Source organism: Cnephaeus nilssonii, assembly GCF_951640355.1.
Source record: "Cnephaeus nilssonii genome assembly, chromosome: 8".
Lineage (NCBI taxonomy): Eukaryota > Metazoa > Chordata > Mammalia > Chiroptera > Vespertilionidae > Cnephaeus > Cnephaeus nilssonii.
The window spans coordinates 86,609,945-86,632,150 of NC_137079.1; the positions used below are offsets into that span (position 1 = coordinate 86,609,945).

General features: G+C 38.1%; 1 protein-coding gene and 1 long non-coding RNA gene across 2 annotated transcripts in view; one reads left to right on the forward strand and one right to left on the reverse strand.

Moving 5' to 3' along the window:
* ITM2B (integral membrane protein 2B) overlaps positions 1-8,990 on the forward strand; it is a 29,286-nt gene extending 20,296 nt beyond the window's left edge. The window contains exons 2-6 of the mRNA XM_079779612.1: positions 3,173-3,301; positions 4,574-4,780; positions 6,998-7,108; positions 7,562-7,712; positions 8,738-8,990. Coding sequence (XP_079635738.1) covers positions 3,173-3,301; positions 4,574-4,780; positions 6,998-7,108; positions 7,562-7,712; positions 8,738-8,823 — 684 coding nt within the window. The 3' untranslated portion in view covers positions 8,824-8,990. The remainder of the gene's footprint in view (positions 1-3,172; positions 3,302-4,573; positions 4,781-6,997; positions 7,109-7,561; positions 7,713-8,737) is intronic.
* LOC307104620 overlaps positions 1-22,206 on the reverse strand; it is a 186,116-nt gene that overhangs the window by 80,392 nt on the left and 83,518 nt on the right. The gene's annotated exons all lie outside the window — the stretch shown is intronic.

Genomic DNA, 22,206 nt, shown 5'->3' on the forward strand with positions numbered 1-22,206 from the left:
GGGACCACCTTCCTATATGCACATCCTTAGCTGAAACATCATGTAGCATGTGCCTATATGATTGTAATCTATACTTACAATAGGGTAATATGCAAATTGTTCAGGTTGCCGTCATGTAATGACCAATCTGGAGGGCAGGGCAGCAACCTACGAGCGGCAGAGAGCTACAGGAGGGTGGGGCAGAGAGCTGCAAGTGGCAGTGGGCGGGGCGGCCAGCTGAGGCAAGTGGCAGCGAGCTACTCGCGCACGGATTTGTGTGCAGGGCCGCTAGTACAGAATGAATATGAATGGATATTTACAACATCCTTGTAGCCTATCAGGGAAAGAAAAGATCTGTATCTGAGTTATTCTAATGCAAAGTAGAAGGTGATCACTATGAATTTAGAGAAGAAAAGAGATTAGATGAACTTTAAATACTTGGTAGTATTCCATGACTGTAATGCATGGACTTTGGCTCCACAATTTGGCGATTGAAAGATTTTTATTTTCTGATTCTTAAGATGTGGTTCACATTGTTGAGGTGCTGAGCAATGGTCTGTGAATAAGTAAAGTATTTTTTAAATTCTTTGAGGAGCTTAAATTTTTTGTCTTACTGTCATAGTCTTAATGTTTTGTTTGTTTTCCATTTTTCTTTAGCTTCAACAAAAACATTTATTTCTCACAGTCTAGAAGCTGGGAAGTCCCAGATCAAGGTGTAGGCAGATACAGTTCTGGTGAGAGCCTGCTTCCTGGTGTAGATGGCTATTTTCTCTTTGTATCCTCACATGGTGCAGAGCAGAGACCTAAGACATTTTTTTAAAAATTGATTTTAGAGATGGAGGGAGAGGGAGAACGAAAAAAACATTGATGTGGGAGAGAAACATCAATCAGTTGCCTCCCATATGCACCCCAACAGGGGATTGAACTTACAACGTAGATATGTGCCCTGACCAGGAATTAAACCTGCAACCTTTTGGTGTCGGATGATGCTCCATCCAACTGAGCCACTCCCGATACCTCTCCATTGGTCTGCCCCATTTACTTCTCCATTCTCATCTCTTGTACCCCTTCCCATCATATTGGGCACTCTAGCCATACCACATGTGGCCCTTAGAGATAAACATTTTAGCTTGATAATTTCATTCATTTTTTGCCCCTTAACTCTGTCTTCTGTGTGAGTAATGAGTATTTGTTCTTCAGTATCCATTCCATTAGTGTCTCCCTTGGGTAGTCTTCAAACAATATCACCCTTCTTCTGTGCTCTCTACATTCTTTATTAGGACCCAGGCCACATTTATGTTCTCTTTGCATAATTATTTTCCAGACTGATTTTGTCTGATCTCTTCTTGACAGAGGCTATCTAACCAGTGCCTAGAACATAGTAGATCAGTGGTTCACAATGTGGGGGCAATTTGATTTTTTAAGGGGGCATTCAAGAATGAGTTATTATCAGTGAATTTTTTGCATGTCTTATGGTTCTAGGGGCCTCATATACAGTATATAAATATATATTGTGACATATTTGTGCATTTCAGTTATCTATTATGTGTTTTGAAACTTTGCTTTTTTTTATATCACTTCATATTATTTTCTTAACAATTTCTTAGTGATTTCTTCCTCAGTACTTCAACTATCCTTTCGTTCTTTTATTTTTCTCTTTCATGGATGCCATGTTCTTTGAAAGTTTGTTTAGACCAAGTTAATGGCCTGTTAGGCTTCCTCCACGTGAATAGGAGTTCACTTTTTTAATAATAAGAATTATATGTCCCGGGGGAGGGGGGAGCATCAGGATTTTAGAGATGCTGTAGGTGGGACATGGCCAAAAAAAGGTTGGGAACCACTGTAGTAGACATTGTTGAAATTATTGTTTACTGGCCAGTAAAAAACGATACACCAAAAGGCCTGGGAACGTGTCATTGATTTGATAGTTCGGGCTATGTGTTCTTTTACACGTATCAGCCCATGCTCTTTGGCTAGTCACTTATGTGCACTAGAAACCTGCCACATAGTGGGTGTTGTTCACACTTTTGACTGTCTCAACAGCTGGTACCAAATGTTTAGAAATGACTGTTTCCACCCCTCTACTCTGCCCCCAACTTAAAATTATGCTTGGAATGAATTCTTATCTCCTAAGGGCTCAAGCAAAATACTGTACTTTATCATTCATTTTCATTTTACCTTATAGCTTCGTGGAATTCTTAATAACTTTTTATTCACAGGTGTGGAATATCTTACATGACTTAATAAATTCTTCTAGTCTTATTCTCATTATGTACTACTCCCTTGCAGTGCACTTGTTATGTTACTATACAGTACATTGACAAGCATACCTACTCTAGCACAGTTTGATGTTCTCACAACTTGGTGGTTAGACAGTCACAACTTTGTCAAGTGTTCCCCCGGTATTTCCAATACCCACCTGACACCATACATAGCTACTGCAATGTTATTGACTATATTATTTTTTGAACCATTAGTAATATAATTCCAACAGATAATCTCCTTTGTCTGCTGTTTGCATATAAAACTGGGTACAAATACTAGTAAGAAATTAGCTATTACTCTGAAGTGACAGAGTAGATGAACTGAGTTAGGAGGGCAAAAGGGGTATCTCAGGAATTGACCCCAGATGACATTCTAATGCTAAATTATTTCCTTGAGTGAATCAAAATAAAAATTCTAGTAATTGTATGCTAGTTGTATGTCTTTTGACTTTATAAGCGTTTGATTTTTTTAATTGAATCTTTCCTAGAAAGGTCTTATTTAAAAATTTCCTAGACCATTTTTCTACTGCAAGTAATCTATTATACTCTAGTTATAATATACAAGGCTCAGCACCATAATATTGCATGACAAAGTTGTGTTGTAACCTTTTCTGAATTTTTAAATGTTAGAAGACATATTAATCACCAAATGTTGTGCACAGACAATAGAAATTATGGAGTATGTTATTACTTAGAGATATGGATAGCAGGTGAGGTGTTGAGAGTTAGAAGACAACTCTCCCCAGGGATTGGTTTCTTAGCTCCAGAGGCATTATGATGAGTTTTGGCACCGCCACTTTGACCTTGATTAGAGACCTGACTCCTTGGTCTCTTAGTTTATAAAACAATAATCCTGAAGGTTTGTTTCAATCCTGACCTTTCTGTCTGGGAGATAAGATATTGACCATCCGTCTGTTTTCATATTTTAGGACCCAGATGAAGTGGTACCAGTTGGCCAGAGAAGAGCTTGGTGTTGGTGCATGTGCTTTGGACTAGCATTTATGCTTGCAGGTGTCATTCTAGGAGGGGCATACCTGTACAAATATTTTGCACTTCAAGTAAGTGGAAAAATACTAAGACCATTTTTGCCTTTTCTTCATGTGTGTTAGAAAATTAATCCTAACTTGCTCTAAGCCTGCACTTTAGTCTGTGGTCTTTAGCCAGAGTGGTGGTCCTATTTTAAAGCTGTGTTTGAGTCTCCTAAACCTGTTTGCCCAGCCTTTAGACGGTCTTTTAGACACACAGAGGAAAACACTGGAGTACCTCTCTCTGCCTCTTTCTCAGTCATTACTTTATCTAGATAATTGTGTGACTTCAGCAATAATGTTGAAGTAACTTAAAATGGAAGTTATTTGAAACTTAAGTATTTAATAGTAATCCTAGTGGGTTAAGACAGATTTTTCTTCTGATTATAATTATTCCCCTCTGTTTTGTGGTACATTTTTCTGGGTGATAATTCAGTAGGTTTATTGGTTTTTTTCTTAAGTAATCTTGGGAAATGAGCTTTTATGACTACCCCAAATGTTTTAATATTAAAATTTAGAGAGAGTGTTGACAAATAGATTTTATTAGTCTGCCAGAGATGTATAAATTTCATGCTCATTTTCTATATTTTTCAAGATGATGGCATATCAGTAGACATTAATGAAATACCATTCAACCTTGTTTAATACAATTTTTATAATAAATATATTTAATAAAGGAAAACTCATTTGCAGTTTTATTGTCCAAAGATACTTATTGTCTTAATATTTTGTTATATACTTCTAGTTTTTATTATATATGTGTACTTTTTGCAGTCTTTATAATGATTTGCGGTAATATAATATTTTCCATTTAATTGGGATATATTTTAAGGAAAAATCAGACTGGAAATTTCAGAAAAATTATCCCTCTTTTGGCTAATAGAAAAATTATTGAATCAGTGGATCATATTAAAAGTTTTAAAAGTATGCTCTTTTAGAAGAAACATTAATTTCTGAATATATTCTTTTATAAAAATAATGCCTACAAGTAGAAATAGGCCTGTGTGTTTCTTCAAACGTACTTGTCACCAGATAGATAATTGCCTTTATATTCTATTTCTGTGGACCACAAAAAGTAAAGGGAAAATCAGCTGCTTTTCTCCTTTTGAAACTTTTTTTACAATACTTTGAAACCTGATCTTAAAGAATGTGTTAACTCTATAATTAAACTGTCTGACTTGTCATCTAAAAGTAAGAGTTTGCAAGCAAACTATTACTTGGATAGATGTGGCAGCTTAAGTAATGCTTACATTTAAAAACCTGTCTCTTACTGAATTGCTGAAATAGTGTTTAAACCCTCTATAGCCAGATGACGTGTACTACTGTGGAATAAAGTACATCAAAGATGATGTCATCCTAAGTGAGCCTTCTGCAGATGCCCCAGCTGCTCGCTACCAGACAATTGAGGAAAATATTAAGATCTTTGAGGAAGACGAAGTTGAATTCATCAGTGTGCCTGTCCCAGAGTTCGCAGACAGTGATCCTGCCAACATTGTTCATGACTTTAACAAGGTGAGCCCGATGTCCTGAACTGTGAAAAGAGTGCAAGTTCTTTCATTTATGCTCTTTGTAGTTTTCCGTATTTCCTGATTTATTCTAGTGAGAGTTTACTTTTTACTTAAATAATTGAACTTGGGTTTCTTCTGTCCTACAGAATAAAAACTGTCAATTTTTGATGGGCTCATTAATTATTTTTAAGTTCCCATTCTACATTTCCCCCAACTATTGAAAATTGTTAAGTATTGCAGAAAAGTTGAAGTGAAAATACAGTTGATATCCTAAATTCTCCACGTGGTTACAAAATTTTGTCATACTTCTATCAAATTTTATCATATGTTTCATTTTTATCCTATCTCTTCTCACTTGATTCTAAATACATAAAGCTGCTATCTCTTAAGAATTAGGACATTATCTGCATAATCACTAATTATCACATCTACGAAAATTAACATAATGTAGTATTATTTAATATTTAGTTGATATTTAAATTCCCCCAATAATTTTTGTCCCAAGAATGTTTTGTTCTTTCAAACCAGGATTCAGAAGTTCTCATATTACCTGTATATGTTAAATCAGTATATATTTGCCATTTTGAACATGTAGACATATCACTGAAATTGGCATTGCATTTTATCCCTAATAAAATACAACTCCTGAATATTTATAAGCCAATTTGAAAAATTACTTACTTATAGGTAATAAACCTTATCCAAAGCAAATAGTAAATAATAATAGCTAACAATTACTGAGCTCTTAAAATCTAAATGTTTACATGGTTTAGTTAACTCATTTTAACCCATCCTGTTGACAGTCTTTCTCAACCAGGGTTTCTCACCTGAACCACAAGAACACAGACAATCATTAAATTGACTGTTACTCAATTCTCTAAGGATATTAATTAACTAGGGGCTCAGTGCATGAATTCGTGCACCTTGAAAGGAACTGTGGGCCGTGAGGCTGTGGTGGGCACTGGGGTGGATCTTGGCCCATCCTCCGTGCTCCTGCCCGGCCCCTCCTACCATGGCCCCTGGTCCCCTGTCTGCCAGCAGCCCTGCTCCCACCGCCGCCGCTCCCACATGCTGATGGTGCCGGCCCCACTCGTACCCGCTGATGGTGCAGAGCAATTGGGGCCAGCGCCAGCAGCAGGTGCGAGCAGGGCCGGTGCCGGCAGTGGGTGTGAGAGGTGGCTGCTGGCCCCAATCGCCCCTCAGGAGCAGGGGGAGGTGGAGAAGCCCTGAGGGTCGATCGGTGCCGGTGCCGGCAGCGGGTGGGAGCGGCGGCCCCAGCACCGGCAGTAGGTACAGTAGGTACCAGTACCTGTGCCCGTACTGGTGCCGGCAGCAGGTGCAAGTGCCTGGTGGGACTCCAGTGCACCGGAGCAAAGAATTTTCAGTAACCACCAGAGGCTCGCCCTGATGACAGTGACCGGTGCCTCCCGCCTTGGTCTGGTGCCCCCGTTCAACTGATCCACCATCCTGCCGCGGCCAACACCTGCCATGTTCCAAGCTCTGCCACCTGCTGCCGATGCTCGCCAGGTTCCCTGGTGTTCAGCACATGTCATAGCGACCGGTTGTTCGGTTGTTCCACTGTTCGGTCTATTTGCATATTAGCCTTTTATTATATAGGATAGGATACTATTCCAGATGCATAGGAGAGAAGTTCATTTTTATCTACAATTGATGGATGCCTTGGAGGGCATTAGGGCTTGTAAATAAGGGAACTAACTAAATCTCTTAACCAGATTATAGGTTATTTGCTGTTAGTTTTAATAGCTTATTATAGAAACAAACCCTTGATAAGAATTTTATTTCCAACCTGGCCAGGTTGTTCTGTTGGTTAGAGTGTTGTCCTTATACTCCAAGGTTGCGGTTCAATCCCAAGTCAGGGCACATACAAGAATCAACCAATGAATGCATGACTAAGTGGAACAACAAATTCATGTTTCTTTCTCTCTGTTCTTTCCTCTCTCTCTCTCTCTCTCTCTCTCTCAAATCAATAAATAGATAAATAAAAAATTTTAAAAGAATTTTATTTCTTAATAGCAATAATTTTTCTTCTCCCATTACTACTTCCATTCTTATCCCAGCAAAATCTTGACTTATTGAAGTACAAGTGATTTACATATTCTAAAGCCAACCCATTTTAATGGTATAAGTTATTCTTAAAAGTCCAGCTGTTGCCTGAGTTATAAATATTAATCTAACAAAAAATGTATCTTTTTCTTCCCAGAAACTCACGGCCTATTTAGATCTTAACCTGGATAAGTGCTATGTTATTCCTCTGAACACTTCCATTGTTATGCCACCCAGAAACCTACTGGAGTTACTTATTAACATAAAGGTATACAATTTTGAAATATTTCTTATTAATGCTGCTGCTATAGCATCTTGGAATTTCTTATTGAGAAACTAGACCTAAAGGAGCCCATTTTACTGGAAATACAGCTGTGAGGAACTAGGACTCATGGTTTTTTTCTTGTTTATTTTTTCCTTCTAATTTTGAAATTAAATATGTAACCTTTAAAATTATACTTAAGTTTTCAAGGGCCAGAGAATAAATAGAAGGCTTTTAAGAAATAAAATCTGTGTTACAACTACTCAATTCTGATGCCATGGACAATATGTAAACAAGTGGGCATGACTGTTTTCAATAAAGCTTTATAAAAACAGATGGTGGGCAGTAGTTTGCCAACCTCTGTTCCAACTATAATCTGTAAGAGTTTTGTTTATTTTCCTTGTCTGTTCAGTGTAAGCCTTGAGATAATTCTTGTAATTTATTTTTTTCCAAATGTAGGCTGGAACCTATTTGCCTCAGTCATATCTAATTCACGAACACATGGTTATCACTGACCGCATTGAAAACATTGACCACCTGGGTTTCTTTATTTATCGACTGTGCCATGACAAGGAAACTTATAAACTGCAACGCAGAGATACCATTAAAGGTAATAACTTTTTAAAGTGCTCGCAGAAAAGTATTTTGTTTCACTTCATTGTGTTAATCTAGATTTAATATGTTTGCCATGAATGAGAAATTGAACTCTGTTCAATCACTATATAATATTTGTAGATTTCTGAAGAATCATCTTAACTCTAAATCCACTCTTTTTAGAGAGAGAGAATAGGTGAATGTGAAATCTCATTGCCTTCAGCTGCTGGAAGGTTTATTTCCATGTAGTCATCCAGGCCAGTGTTCCATCCTATTTGGTACAGCCACATGGCAAAGGGTGTCTAGAGAAGCTGTTCAGGTGTATGCTCAGGCATCTGGATTCTAAGCACATTGTTTTTCTTTTGGATCTTGAAGATAATCACAGTCAGGTTAATACAAAGGAATTTGGCTGAAGAATTAAGAACATTGACACAACTAATATAGCTTTGCCAAATCATTGAACCTTTGTTTTCTCACCTAAAAAATAAGGATAACAGTACCTCCCCATTTCCTTTCAAGATCATTATAAAAATAAAATGAAAGTACATATGGCAGAGCTGTGGGAAAGCAAGCAGTGACATTCACATACTAAGGTGTGTTTCTTTGGAACTGCAGCACCCAGTAAAAGTGCTTTCCTGGCTTGGGTTAGCATTTTACTTACTTCACCTGATGAGTCAGTCACCTGAAATCTGCTGCTTGATTTCTTACATTTTTAAATTATCTTAATGGTTCATAATTTTTTTAAAGGTCAGATTATGTATATAATGAGATTTTCTCTTTTAAGTCTGAAGTTTAAACAAATCATCACCACAGTCAAGATATATTTCTAAGTTACACATAAGGCATTATTATTGTTACTAAGATCTGTTAAGACATTTAGTTCAGAAAAGAGAGAAAATTATTTTCTTTCATGTTAAAAAATCAAGCTACAGAATGGAATATAGAGTAGAATATTTTCATATGTCTAAATAACTATGTGGATTAATGTGAATATTTATGACTAAAGAACCAAAAATTTAACAACTTTTCCCTTCCAAACAGGTATTCAGAAACGTGAAGTCAGCAATTGTATCACAATTCGGCATTTTGAAAACAAATTTGCCGTGGAAACTTTAATTTGTTCTTGAACATTCAAAAAACACATGGAGAAAAACTTAATCTCACAGCATAACCATATTCTTTGTATTTTGTGCAGTGATTATTTTTTAAAATCTTCTTTCATGTAAGTAGCAAACAGGGCTTCACTATCTTTTCATCTCATTAATTCAATTAAAACCATTTCCTTTTAAAAATATTTTCTCCTTTCCAAGTGTGGTGTCTTTTATCTTTGAATTAGTAGTTGTATAAAGTCATAAATCATAATACACTTCACCATATATCTTAGGTAGAGAGATTTATGTTTTATGCATTTTTAAGAGGAGTGACTATCTAAAGGATAGTCATATAAATGCATACATAAAAATGGACCATTGTGACTTATTTGTAGTTGTTAGTTGCCCTGCTACTTAGTTGTTAGAGCATTTAAGCACACAATTTAATTTTTCTCTAATTAAAATATGCAGTATTTTCAGTGTCATATTTAACTCCTTAGAGTATAATTTCCACCTCAGTGTTTTAATATCGTAGGCATCTGCTGTAATAATATTTTAGAAAATGTTTGGAATTTGAGAAATAACTTGTGTTACTAATTTGTATAACTCATATATGTGCAATGGAACATAAATATCACAAAATTATTTGACTAAAGGCCTGTGTGTTGTTTTTCCCATATAATAAAAACAAAAGCAATTTGGTTCTTTGTATCTTAAGACATATTCCATGTAAAAGAAGAAATTATTTTTAAAAAAATCTAGTTCTCTATATTCAGTGAGTAAAATAGATTTTTTAAAATAAGCTTTTAAAATAACTATATACTTCATTAGTACTATTAAAGTAATACCTAAGACTGAACCTTGAAAGTTGCTGTTTAATACATTTTAAAATAATTCTTTTGTATTTAATGGAAGGGCTGTTACTAAACGTAAAATTTCCAAGTAGTGTAAAATACAGTGCTTTTCTGATACTGTCTCCTCACAAGTGGAATGCTTTGAATTATAGTGATGATTTTTAAATCTCTAAGATTGCTTCCTATGTGAAATAATTCAGAATCTACCACCATTTAAAATACCTAAGAATAATTCTGTTGCAAATTTTCAAGACGAAAAAAATTATTTCTGAATTTAGGAAGTCAGAATTTTTAAAGCTTCTCAAACCCATAAAGGATTTGGCCTAGAAACCAATTCTAGTTCAAAAGGATGTTATTTGCTTTTTGGCTCTTGGTTTCATTTCAGTAATGTAAGAGCTTTAGGCCAGCCAGTCAGTTATTCAGGGGTTGAGAATTTATTTTAGAAAAGAATGTTTTGATAAAATGAAAAATGCTTTTCCCTACCTTCCAGGCTCTAAAATTTCATGGTATTTTAGGAAGCTATGAACATTTAAGAGCACATTAATTCATTCTGAGCATCCTTTATATACTCAGCACAAAGCATTAAGCTTTGAAGATACATCTCTGAAGAAGACCCCTGCTGCCTCATTGGATACTCACGAACTAGTGAAAGGGACTGATGAATAACAAACTAATTACAATACAGCTGTGATCAGTACTCCACTGGGAAAGAACAGATCCAAGAGTTTAGGGAGCATTTAGGAGGGACAGTGAGATTTTTAGATTGTGAAGTGCATGGGACCAGGTCATGCACTTAATGCATGCCATCTGAGGACTTCAGTAGATAATGGGCCCATTATTAAAGGTTTGCATTTTGGAAGGAGCATTTTCGTTTCTCTTTCCTACTGATAATAGTAATGCTATATTAGGATAGACGAACTGCTATAACAATTGCACCATCTCAGCAACTTCATAATATTCCAGTGTGACAGGCTCCACGTTCCCAGGGATTCAGACTTCTCCACTTTGTGACAGTGCCAGCTTTAAATCTCCAAACTTGCCATGGAAGGAGATGAGCTAGAATAGTAGATTCTGCAGGGGTTAATGGTCAGGCCTGGCAGGCATACATCACTTACCATTTCCATCGGCCAGTACTCAGCCAAACCATTCTCAGCCAATGGTAAGGGAGATGGGAAAGCGTAGTCATATGGGTTAGGAAGAAAATCCAAATGATTTGCTGAGCACATAGCACTGTCATTGCCACAAATGGACATTACAAACGAATGAATGAATGATAAAATTAACTAGAAAAGAAAGATCACCCAGAAAAAATCACAGGAAGATTTTGAGTGTGTTTAATAACCTATGTTATCCTATGTAATAAAAGCCTAATATGCTAAATGTCCAACTGTTCATTCAACCAGTTGCTATGATGCGCACTGACCACCAGGGGGCAGATGCTCCGACCGGTAGGTTAGCTTGCTGCTGGGATCCGGCCAATCGGGACTGGGTAAGATGGGCCAGACACGCCCTGGAGCCCTCCCGTAGTCCCTCCCTGGCCAGCCAACTCCTGTGGTCCCCGCCCCGATTGTGCACCAGTGGAGTCCCTTGGGCTGGCTTGCACCCTATCGCAATCCGGGACCCCTCAGAAGATGTCAGAGAGCTGGTTTCAGCCCAATCCCCACAGGCCAGGCCAAGGGACTCCACTAGTGCACAAATTCATGCACTGGGCCTCTAGTCCTATATAATAAAAGGCTAATATGCAAATAGACCAAACAGCAGAACGACTGGTCGCTATGATGTGCAGACACCAGGGGGCAGACACTCAACACAGGAGCTGCCCCCTGGTGGTCAGTGCGCTCCCACGGAGGGAGCGTTGCTCAGCCAGAAGCCCTGAGCTGGGCTCACAGGCTGGCTGCTGAGCGCAGCAGCGGTGGCGGGAGTCTCTCCCGCCTCTGTGGCAGTGCTAAGGATGTCTGACGGATGGCTCCGGACTGCGAGAGGGTGCAGGCCGGGCTGAAGGACCCACTCTCTGGTGCACAAGTTTCGTGCACAGGGCCTCTAGTATTACTGTAATAGCAACACACTCTTGGTAGATTTGGAAAAAAGACAAGGAAAAAAGAAGTGTATTTCCTACCATCAGCTCACTTGTTTTTTGAGGTTTGTCATTATTTTGGTATATACACTTGATTTTTTCTATATGTTGTCTTTATATTTAAAGTGGGTTTCTTATAGACAACATGTAGTTAGGTTGTGTTTTGAGTCACTCTGACAATCTGTCTTAATTGGTGCATTTAGAACATTGACATTGAAAGTAATTATTGATATAGTTGGATTCTTGTCCACCATATTACCGTTTTCTATTTATTGCCCTTATTTTTTATTCCTATTTTTGTCTTTCGCTCTTTTTCTGCCATTTGTGGTTTTAATCAAGCATTTTATATGATTCTATTTTTTCTCTTTTCTTAGTATATCAATTATACTTAAAAAAAAACAACAACTTTTTATACCCTGGCCTGGTGGCTGGAACATCATCCCATACATCAAAAGGTTGTGGGTTTGATTCCCCATTAGGGCACATACCTGAGTTGCTGGTTCAATCCCCAGTTAGGGCACGGTCAGAAGGCAGTTGATTGATGTTTCCCACATCGATGTTTCTCTTTCCCTTTCTCGCTCTCTGAAATCAATAAAAACCTATCCTCAGGTGAGGATTAAAATAAACAATATTTTTTTAATGGTTTTCCTAGAGTTCACAATATATATCTACAACTAATCCAAGTCCACTTTCAATTTACACTAACCACTTCATGGGTAGTATGAGTCCTTTATAACAAAATAATCCTAATTCCTTCTGTCCCTTGTATCATTGCTATCACTCAATACACACATATACAAGCTTATGGTGTATACACAAAGTATATACATAAATTAATACATTGTTGCTCTTAATGTTTTATCTGGGAAAGTGTAAGTATTTCTCCTTTGCTTTTTTTTTTAATTGTTTAAAGTATTACATATGTCTCCTTTTCCCCCTTTGCTTTTGAAGGATAATTTTGCAGGATACAGAATTCTAGGTTGGTGAGTTTTTAAATTAACACTTCAGATTTCAGTCCACTCTCTTCTTGCTTGCATGAAGTTGAATGTAATTCTTATTTTTCTTCCTGTATAGCAGGGGTGGGGAAACCTTTTTCCTGCCAAGGGCCATTTGGATATTTATAACATCATTCACAGGCCATACAATATTATCAACTACATTTAATTGACTCATTCCTAATACCTTGGCGGGGCCAGACCAAATGATTTCATGGGCCTTATATGGCCCTCCGGCCAGGCATTCCCCACAACTGCTCTATAGATAAGGTGGTTTTTTTTTACTCTGCCTTCTTTTAGGATTTATAATTTAATTTTTATTTTCTTTGTAATTTGAAAGTTTCTGCTCCTGCGAGTCTCTGCTTCAATAAGGCGTGACTCCCTGTACTCTGGCTGTCTCTCTGAGCCATTTGCCCCCCGGTCTGCCCTTCTCTTATGGATCCAAGAAGAGTTGTTGATTTTTCAGTTGGTTCAACTTTTTACTTGTTAGGACAGAGTGGCAACTTCTAATCTCCTTATGTTTGAAACCAGTATATCTCTTTTAAAACATCATTTATCTTCTGTTAAGTCAAATAGGGTTTTTATTCCTTATATATTCATTTCTCTTTACACACATGTACATACACATAAAAATAGGTCCTGATCTCATACTTCCAGTATAGTTACAGGGCAAATTTTAGTTCAGTCAGACATCAGAATTTATATTACCATGACTATGTAGCTCAAAGCTAAGAAAGGGTACTGTGGTACTCAATTTTTAGGCTAATTACCTTTTTTCATAATCTTTTAATAAATTTAATCATAAAAATTTAAATCTCTTAGATTGAGTACTTATTCATCAATTTTTTTTCTTTCCCAATACTGAAACATACCAATTCTCTTTTTTTGTAGACCTCCCTTAGAGCTCTCAGTCCTGCTTCACTCTGAACAGAAAGCTTTTGTAGCTTGTCCAGTGTGTCATTTTGACCCCAGGTGTTTGCATGTGTGTGTGTGGGGGGGGATTGGTATACTTTTTTTTATTATTATTATTGAGGGACAAAGGGAGAAGAGAGAGGAACATCAGGGTGAGAGAGAAACATCAATCTGTTGCCTCCCAAATACACCCTGACCAGGGATCAAACCTGCAACCTTCTGGTGCACTGGTCAACGCTCCAACCACTGAGCCACACCCGCCAGGTTATACATTTTCAGTTGGCTTCTTAAGAAAGTGTTTTCTTGCCCTAACCAGTTTGGCTCAGTGGATAGAGCGTCGGCCTGAGGACTCAAGGGTCCCAGGTTCGATTCCGGTCAAGGGCATGTACCTTGGTTGCGGGCACATCCCCAGTAGGGGGTGTGCAGGAGGCAGCTGATCGATGTTTCTCTCTCATTGATGTTTCTAACTCTCTATCCCTCTTCCTGCCTCTCTGTAAAAAATCAATAAAATATATTTTTTTAAAAAGAAAGTGTTTTCTTGGTATTTAGATGACAATTCAGACTTCCAGTCTGAATATGGGAAATTTCTAGACTGAATATGTATAAGACCCATTTTTTCATTCTAGAATTTTTTGAGATTGTTACGCCTGTGTTCTCATACTTCATAATGATGTTGCTCATCAGTCTTCATTTTACAGTTTATGAATTGTTATTATTTCCTTAATAATTTCTTCCATTCATTCTTTCAGGAGTTTCTATTAGTCTATTGGACCTCCTAGATTGATTCTCTATGCATCTTTGTTTAACTATTTTCATGTCTATTTTACTGGTCTTTATGGGAGATTTCTTTGATTCCATTCATCAGAGCTCTTTCTCTTCAGTTCACTGTTTTGCATATTGGTGTTCGTTTTGTGGTTACTAACCCCTGTTAATATCCACAGGTCTTTTTTTCTGGAGTCCTTAAATTACTGGAAACAGGTTTTTGATTCTGCCTTTTGACATTTTCAGCTAGAATTTTATCCTCCTACCCCAACTACCAGCCTGCCATTTGGATTACTTTTCTACCTACCTGGCTAGCATGGACATCTTTCCCCAGCACCCTTGAATTATTAAGCTTTAATGTATATTGATTTTTTTCCAGGTTTTAGTTTATAAAACACTTATTCAAAACATTTACAATCATTGATTTGACTGATTGGTCTACTGTGCTACCCATGATTTTACTTCATTTCCATCACTATTTAGACAATTTATCTTATTAAGAGTCAGTCGAATAGAGGTGCCCCTCTCACCCAAGCTTTGTCCGTCACTTATCTCCCAGGAATTTTGGAACTTCAACCGAGATTCTGGAGTATACCCTTGGAACTCATGTGCCATGCCTAAGAGTGCAGTCTTGATGTGGCCATGGGCTTGGAGAAACCAGAGACTCCAGAGGATAAGAATGAAAAGATAAGAATCAGGCAGGCAGAGAGGACTGCTCAGTTTCCTGGTGGGTTGTGGAAACTCAGCTATACTCCCCTGTTCTTGAGTTCCATAAGGCATCGAACCAGGAATGTGTATGTATCTTGTGTATGTATGTACTTACCTAAGAGAACTATCATCCAAGTCCTTTCCAGCAACATTCTATCCCTGTCAGAAGATTAAAATCTTGGCACAAGTTGTTAGGATTCTGATCATGGCATGAGTGAGAATCTTTGTCTCAAAAGTGGCAGAAAATAAAATAATGGATGTGAAAGTGCTCTGTGTGGCTCTGCACAGTTGTGGTCAATTAATGCTTTTTGTGAACTCACTGCTCTCTTTTAGCAAGAAACACTGATCTTAATTTTTAATGCAAATTTTTCCCCGCTTTTTCTGTTTTTTAGAGTCTTCACATCCATATTAGTAAGTGGGATGCAAAAAAACAAAACCCATAAAATAAAACAACAAAAACCTCCACACTGTTCTAAATGGTATTTATCTCATAGCAGAAGTGAGACTACAGAAGACAAAGAAACTCAAAGGCAGTTTAATAATGTAAATTAAAAGGTCCCAATTCCACATTGGAATGCCGTTATGAGTTAATGCTGGCTGAATCTGTAAGATTCTGCTATAAGTGCACATTTAATAGTTCACTAGATACCCCCCTCTTCTGCCTAATGGAGTATTGCCCATAATTAAACAAATCCTACTCGGTGTTGGACACCAGTCCTTCCATGTTTAACTCCTTGAGACTTCGTTTTCTGGATAAGGACTTCATGTGTATCTGTTTATAAAAAGGACAACCCCTCCTCTCCACAAAACTACAGAGCTCTCAGGTGGCTGAATGTTTCTTCCAAAGTCAACGCATCCATCTTTTTCTCTGAGGAAGAAGTATGTTTAGTCTCAACTCTCTTAGTATTGATCATTGTTAGACTTTGATCTGAGAAAATATGAATCAAAAGATTTTTTTGAAGTATTTTCTGTGGATTCTACTCTTAATTCTTCCAACCTATTACAGATTACTCACGAGAAGCAAAATGGGTGGGAGAGGACCCTTGAGTGCTCAATATCCACGTCATTCTAAATGACCTAAGATAAGACAATCCTAGCTCTCTCCTGCTCACATTTTTAAATAATTTGATGGCATTTCTATGTTCATATTTTAAACATTTACATTTTTATAAAAGTCAAATAGTTGATGATAAAAAATGAATGGCTTTCCTCTTTCTACCATTCTCTTCAGTCCCGTTCTCCAAGGTAGACCACTGTTAACAGTTCAATGTAATTTTTAGATGACTTAGTTCTTGACCTAGTGAATAAAAAGATAAATGCCTTTCTCTGGTCAAGTGATAGGATTATGTTTGGGAAGACAGAACCAGAAATACTCTTCACAGTTACCACGTCCTCTACCTCCCAACATCTTTCTGATGTTAAGCAATCATGGCTTAACCCATTTTACAATATCCACTTCTCCACCCCTACAGTCCTGCACACTTGCAGTCAATAATCTTTTCAAAACATGAATTTGATGTTTTCTTTATCACATCTCCTATTAAAACATTTTCAGGGCTTCTCCTGGCTCTTAGGATAAAGACTAAACTACTTAAGACTAAACCACCTTGCCAACCTCATCTTAATCACTTTTCTCTTTGCATCCTGCCACACTTGCTATTTTACAGTTTTATGGTAAATCCTGTTCTCCCTCCCTCCATTCTCCATTATGCCCTTTTAGATAGCTTCTAGTCAACCTTCAGAAGTTAGTTCAGATTTCCCTGAAGCATTAGGAAAGGTTCTCTTGTTTCACAGTTTTACAGCATTTCCCCTTTGTGGTACTGAATATAATTAAAGTTTTATATTTTATCATTGTTGCTTGTTTGATCAATTTATTTCCCCCACTAGATTCCTCAGTATCCTTAATAGAGTACCCAGCACCTAGTTGGAGCTCATAATTGACTGAATCATTCCTCCCTGTAACATCTTGTCTCTATTCTGGATAATATAACATTTCCTAACCAGTTGTCTGGATGTCTCTTCCAAAATCTATGCTACCTTTCTCCTAAAATTTATTCACTCTGAATCTGAGTAAATTGACTTAAATAGAAATCTGATTATGTCTTCCTTTTACAAAATTCTATGATGGCATTCTGTTGCACTTAGGAAAAAAATCTGAATTCCTTCCAAGCTCTAACATTCTTCTCTCAGTAGACTTTCAATACTTTCTTGTTTTTATCCTACCCTCTTCTTTGTGTTTTGGCCTTCATATAAGCTGGTGGCCCTCCTAAAACAGTTTTCTTTCTCCTCTTCCCCCATCTGCACAAAAAACGCATATAGTTAACTCTTACTCATCCTTCAGATTAAAAGTTTCCTCATAGAGGACATCATAACTCTATTATCTGTCTCCCTGAAACCTTCCACTAGACTAGTGATTTTCAACAGGTGTGCTGCAATATTTTTTGAAACATGAGATAACTAGTCAGGGGCAGTGACCTCTTTTCTCTTAAACTGTCAAATTAAAAAAAAAAAAAAAAAAAGACAACAAGCCAACACAGCAATAGCCATCCTGTGTGAATGAATCAAAATTATACCTATTTTTTTGTCAGGCAAAAATATTTTTTGGTGTGCTGCAGAATTTTATAATTATTAGTTTATATTTGCCACGAGATGAAAAAGTTGAAAATCGCTGCACTGGACTGTTAGTAACGCTTACCACTGTGTCCTTTCCACTTGGCATATAATAAATAGATCTTAACATTGAATGAATAACTCCTTGGTCAACTGTAGATAGAAAAAAAAAAAAGTTCAATATAAACTTCATTAAAACCAAAGTATTTTTTAGCAGAAAATCTTCAGCATTTGAATAGACAATTCAATGAATATTTGTTGAATGAACTACATTTTGTGGATCAACTCATCAGCTGGTGAGGTTTTACTTGGAGACTATTTCATCCTGGCAGACAATGGTGCAGACGTAGCACCATTCTAAATAAGATGTTCTATGGGGGCAATATTAAAGACTTTTTAATATCACAGAAGTGAATGACTGATACATCTCATGTCTTCTGGCATGCTTTACAGAGTGGAAGTTGCACTAGTTGGTTGCTCTTTCACATTCAAAAGGGTAACAACATTCTTTTAAGGCTGAGTGATTAACATAGGCATGGTAGTAAGTTTTAAAATGTAGGGTGAATATTTCGGTTGTCACAAGAATTTGTATTTAGTGGATGGGGCCAAGGATGCTAAATGCCTCAAAAGTAGGAAGTCCTGCACACACAAAAATGTGTTGCTCTGTTGTAATTTGTCATTTATACCCCTGCTGGGAAGCGTGGAAGGAGACTCAGATCTGAGTTTCCATAATGCCAGGGATCAAGGTATCCATTAACCACCCTCCCTTTCACCCCCCCAACTAAGTAGAGCCAGGCATGGTTTTCCATTTGGGCATGAATATGGCAGTTTTTTAGAGCATTTCTTACAACAAGACCATTAGTTAAATACACGTTTCGTAGCTAAACCCCACGTATCTAGTTTTAATCAACTCCAGAGAACATTACACTTTAGTAAACCCCTCATTATCTGATATCCAACTCCTGTCACAAACCCGGCTGAAATGTCCAAGAAAGGTGAGCCTGTGAAATGTGAGAATTCTCTATTCCTCTAGCTAGTTGACACTCTAGAAAGCTCTTTGAATGCCTTCATTTAGCTCCCCACAGAAATGCCTTCATAGAACCCTGACTCTTAGCTTTGGTTGAGGAGTGATAGAAATAAAAATGAGCCTTCAATCTTTATAAAAGTTTAAGTTTCTTTTTGTAGAGGATAAAAATGTTCCTTCAACTTTTATGAAAGTGCTAGTGAAAATGTTACCTAATATCTAGTGTTTCTTATCTAAATATTCTTAAATTTAGTGTTAAAATACTTTCTCTCCTAATATATACTGATATTAGATAATAGATCTAAATAATTTGTTTCCCTTTTGCCTTGGTTGCCAGGAAACTTGGAGCTAAACTTTGTGCTCAATTAGATTAATTACTTTTAGCAGAGATTTTTCTGTATATTATTCTTTCAGTAGTGGCTCATGTTTTGTTGTGTATTTAAGGTAGGATTTACTTGCAATAAAATGCACATAAATATTCAATTCAATGAATTTTGACAATTGTATACATCCAGGTTAACAATCATTGGAACATTTTCATCACCCCAGAACATTTTCTTGTGTCCCTTTCCAATCAACACCTCCTCCCTCTATTGCAACTACTTTTGGGTTTCTATGACCATATATTAGTTTGTGGCTGTTCTTGAACTTTGTTTGAATGGAATCATACAGTGTGTAATAGTTTAGTCTGGTTTTTTTCTCTCAATATTTCTGCCATTCTTCCGTGTTGTTGCATGAATTCCTTTCTTTGCAATTGCTGAGTAATATATCACTTTTTAAATATATCACAATTTGTTTATCATTTCTCCTGCATGTGGATATTTTGGTTGTTTCTAATATTTGGCTACTATGCATAAAGTTGCTATGAACATTCATGTACAATGTTTTGTGGACAGCTCATTAAAAAAATCTTTGTTTAATGATTTAACTGTGATTAGATTTATAATCATAACTTAAACAATAAAAACAACTTACACATTTTAATTTCCCATTGTTTTAGAATTGAAGACCAAGCTAGATATATAACTTATCCCTTCAAATAAACTTCTGCGGTTTGGATGCCTTCTCATTTAAATTCTCCATAAGGTATACGTGGCTATCTTCTCAAATCCCCATTTTTCTTGTCCAGCAGGCAGAACAGATTTAACATATTCAAAGCCAATCTTGATTTTCTCTTCAAACCTAAGCCTCCCATGGTTTCTTTAACTCTCTCTCTCTCTCCCTCTCTCTTTTTTCCCCCCAGTTTCTCAGGCTGAAATTGTGAAGTTATCCTTGATTCCTCTTTTTCATAAACCTCACATCAAATTCATCAGCAAATCTGGTGCACTCTACCTTCAAAATACAGATTATCAGGAATTCAGCTACTTCTCTCTCTGTTGCTAACATTCTAATCCAAGGTGTTATCATCTCTTGCTTGGATTAGTCCAATAACCTAACTGGTCTTTCTGCTTCTGTATTGGCCCCTAGAACCTATTCTAAACAGAGCAGATAGAGTGATCATTTCTAAATCTCAGTGACATCATGTCACTCCTCTGCTCAAATCTCAATATTTTTATTCAGAATAAAAACCAAAGTTCTTATGATGGACTGATTACAAGGCCATAAGTGATCTCATGTTACATCAACTCCTACCAATTAGAGACTTTGTATTTTTTAAAAAATATATTTTCATTGATTTCAGAGAGGAAAGAAGAGGGAAAGAGGGAGAGAAAAACATCAATGATGAGAGAGAATCATTGATTGGCTGCCTCCTGCATGCCACCTACTGGAGATCGAGCCCGCAACCCAGGTATGCGCCCTTGACCAGAATCGAACCCGGGACCCTTCAGTCCGCAGACTGATGCTCTATCCACTGAGCCAAACCAGCTAGGGCTTAAGTTGATATTTTGTATGTTACAAATAGCCAGAAAATGGAAGGTCCCTTCTGTGAGTCATACCTTACCCAGAAGCCATGGCCTTCCTGAAATCATTGTTTAAAATCCCAGATCTCTTGGCAATGACTTTGAAACACCATTTTCAATATTATTAACCCACATAGCCATTCCTAGATGTACAGACTGTGTGGTCTCATGGTGTGTGATCAGAACAGAGGACCAGGCAGAGAGTACAGCAAGGAGAGAGCAGAAACAGAAGAGACACATTTGCCCACCAACCACTACCTTTTTGTTTTTTAAAGGTCATATGCATCTTTGACTTTTCGTTATGGAAATTTTCTAACATAAACACAAAAGTAGAAACATTAGTGGCTCTCTTGAGACCATCACTCAGTTTTACCAATTAGCAATATTTTGTCTTTCTCATTTCATCTATTCCCTCCTATTTTATTAGTTTTATTTGTGCTGAAGAATTTTAAGGCAACTCTCAAGTATTATATAATAATTATAATTGTAATTAATTATTAATAACAGAAAAGGAGCAAAGGGAAGGCCAGACATTATAGGAATGTTTCCTTCAAAACAGTGGGGGAGGGAACCACATAGAAAAGGTAGACACATGCCCAGAAAAGTTGGGGTGACATACAGAAGAAATTTATTTGCCTGTCAATCTCACATGGAGACAGAGATGGTTGCCCAGAATGGGCGTGGCCACTGCAAGGGCTTGAAGATTTGGAATATATAAACCCCTGACCAAAGGAGTTTGATCTCTTGTGATTTCGGGACACTTGGGACTCTTGGTGCTCAGGATGTGCTCTCTTGGTTCTCTTGCATTCGCCTATATGGCGGATCAGGCCTAAACTGGCAGTCGGACATCCCTTTCACAATCCAGGACTGCTGGCTCCCAACCGCTTGCCTGCCTGCCAGCCTGATCACCCATAACCACTCCACTGCCAGCCTAATCAACGCCTAACTGCTCCCCTACCGGCCTGATTGCCCCCAACTGCCCTCCCCTGCCAGCCCAATCGCCCCTAACTGCCCTCCCCTGCAGGCCTGGTCCCCCCCAACTGCCCTCCCCTGCTGGCCCGGTCACCCCTAACTGCCCTCCTCTGCCAACCTGGTCACCCCTAACTGCCCTCCCCTGCTGGCCCGGTCACCCCTAACTGCCCTCCTCTGCCAACCTGGTCACCCCTAACTGCCCTCCCCTGCTGGCCTGGTCGCCCACAACTGCCCTCCCCTGCTGGCCTGGTTGCCCTTAACTGCCCTCCCCTGCCAGCCCGGTCACCCCTAACTGCCCTCCCCTGCAGGCCTGGTCATCCCTAACTGCCCTCCCCTGCAGGCCTGGTCGCCCCCAACTGCCCTCCCCTGCTGGCCTGGTTGCCCTTAACTGCCCTCCCCTGCCAGCCCGGTCACCCCTAACTGCCCTCCTCTGCCAACCTGGTCGCCCCTAACTGCCCTCCCCTGCCAACCTGGTTGCCCTTAACTGCCCTCCTCTGTAGGTCTGGTCTGCCCCAACTGCCCTCCCCTACAGGCCTGGTTGCCCCCAACTGCCCTCCCCTGCTGGTCTGGTCACCCCCAACTACCCTCCCCTGCCAGCCATCTTGTG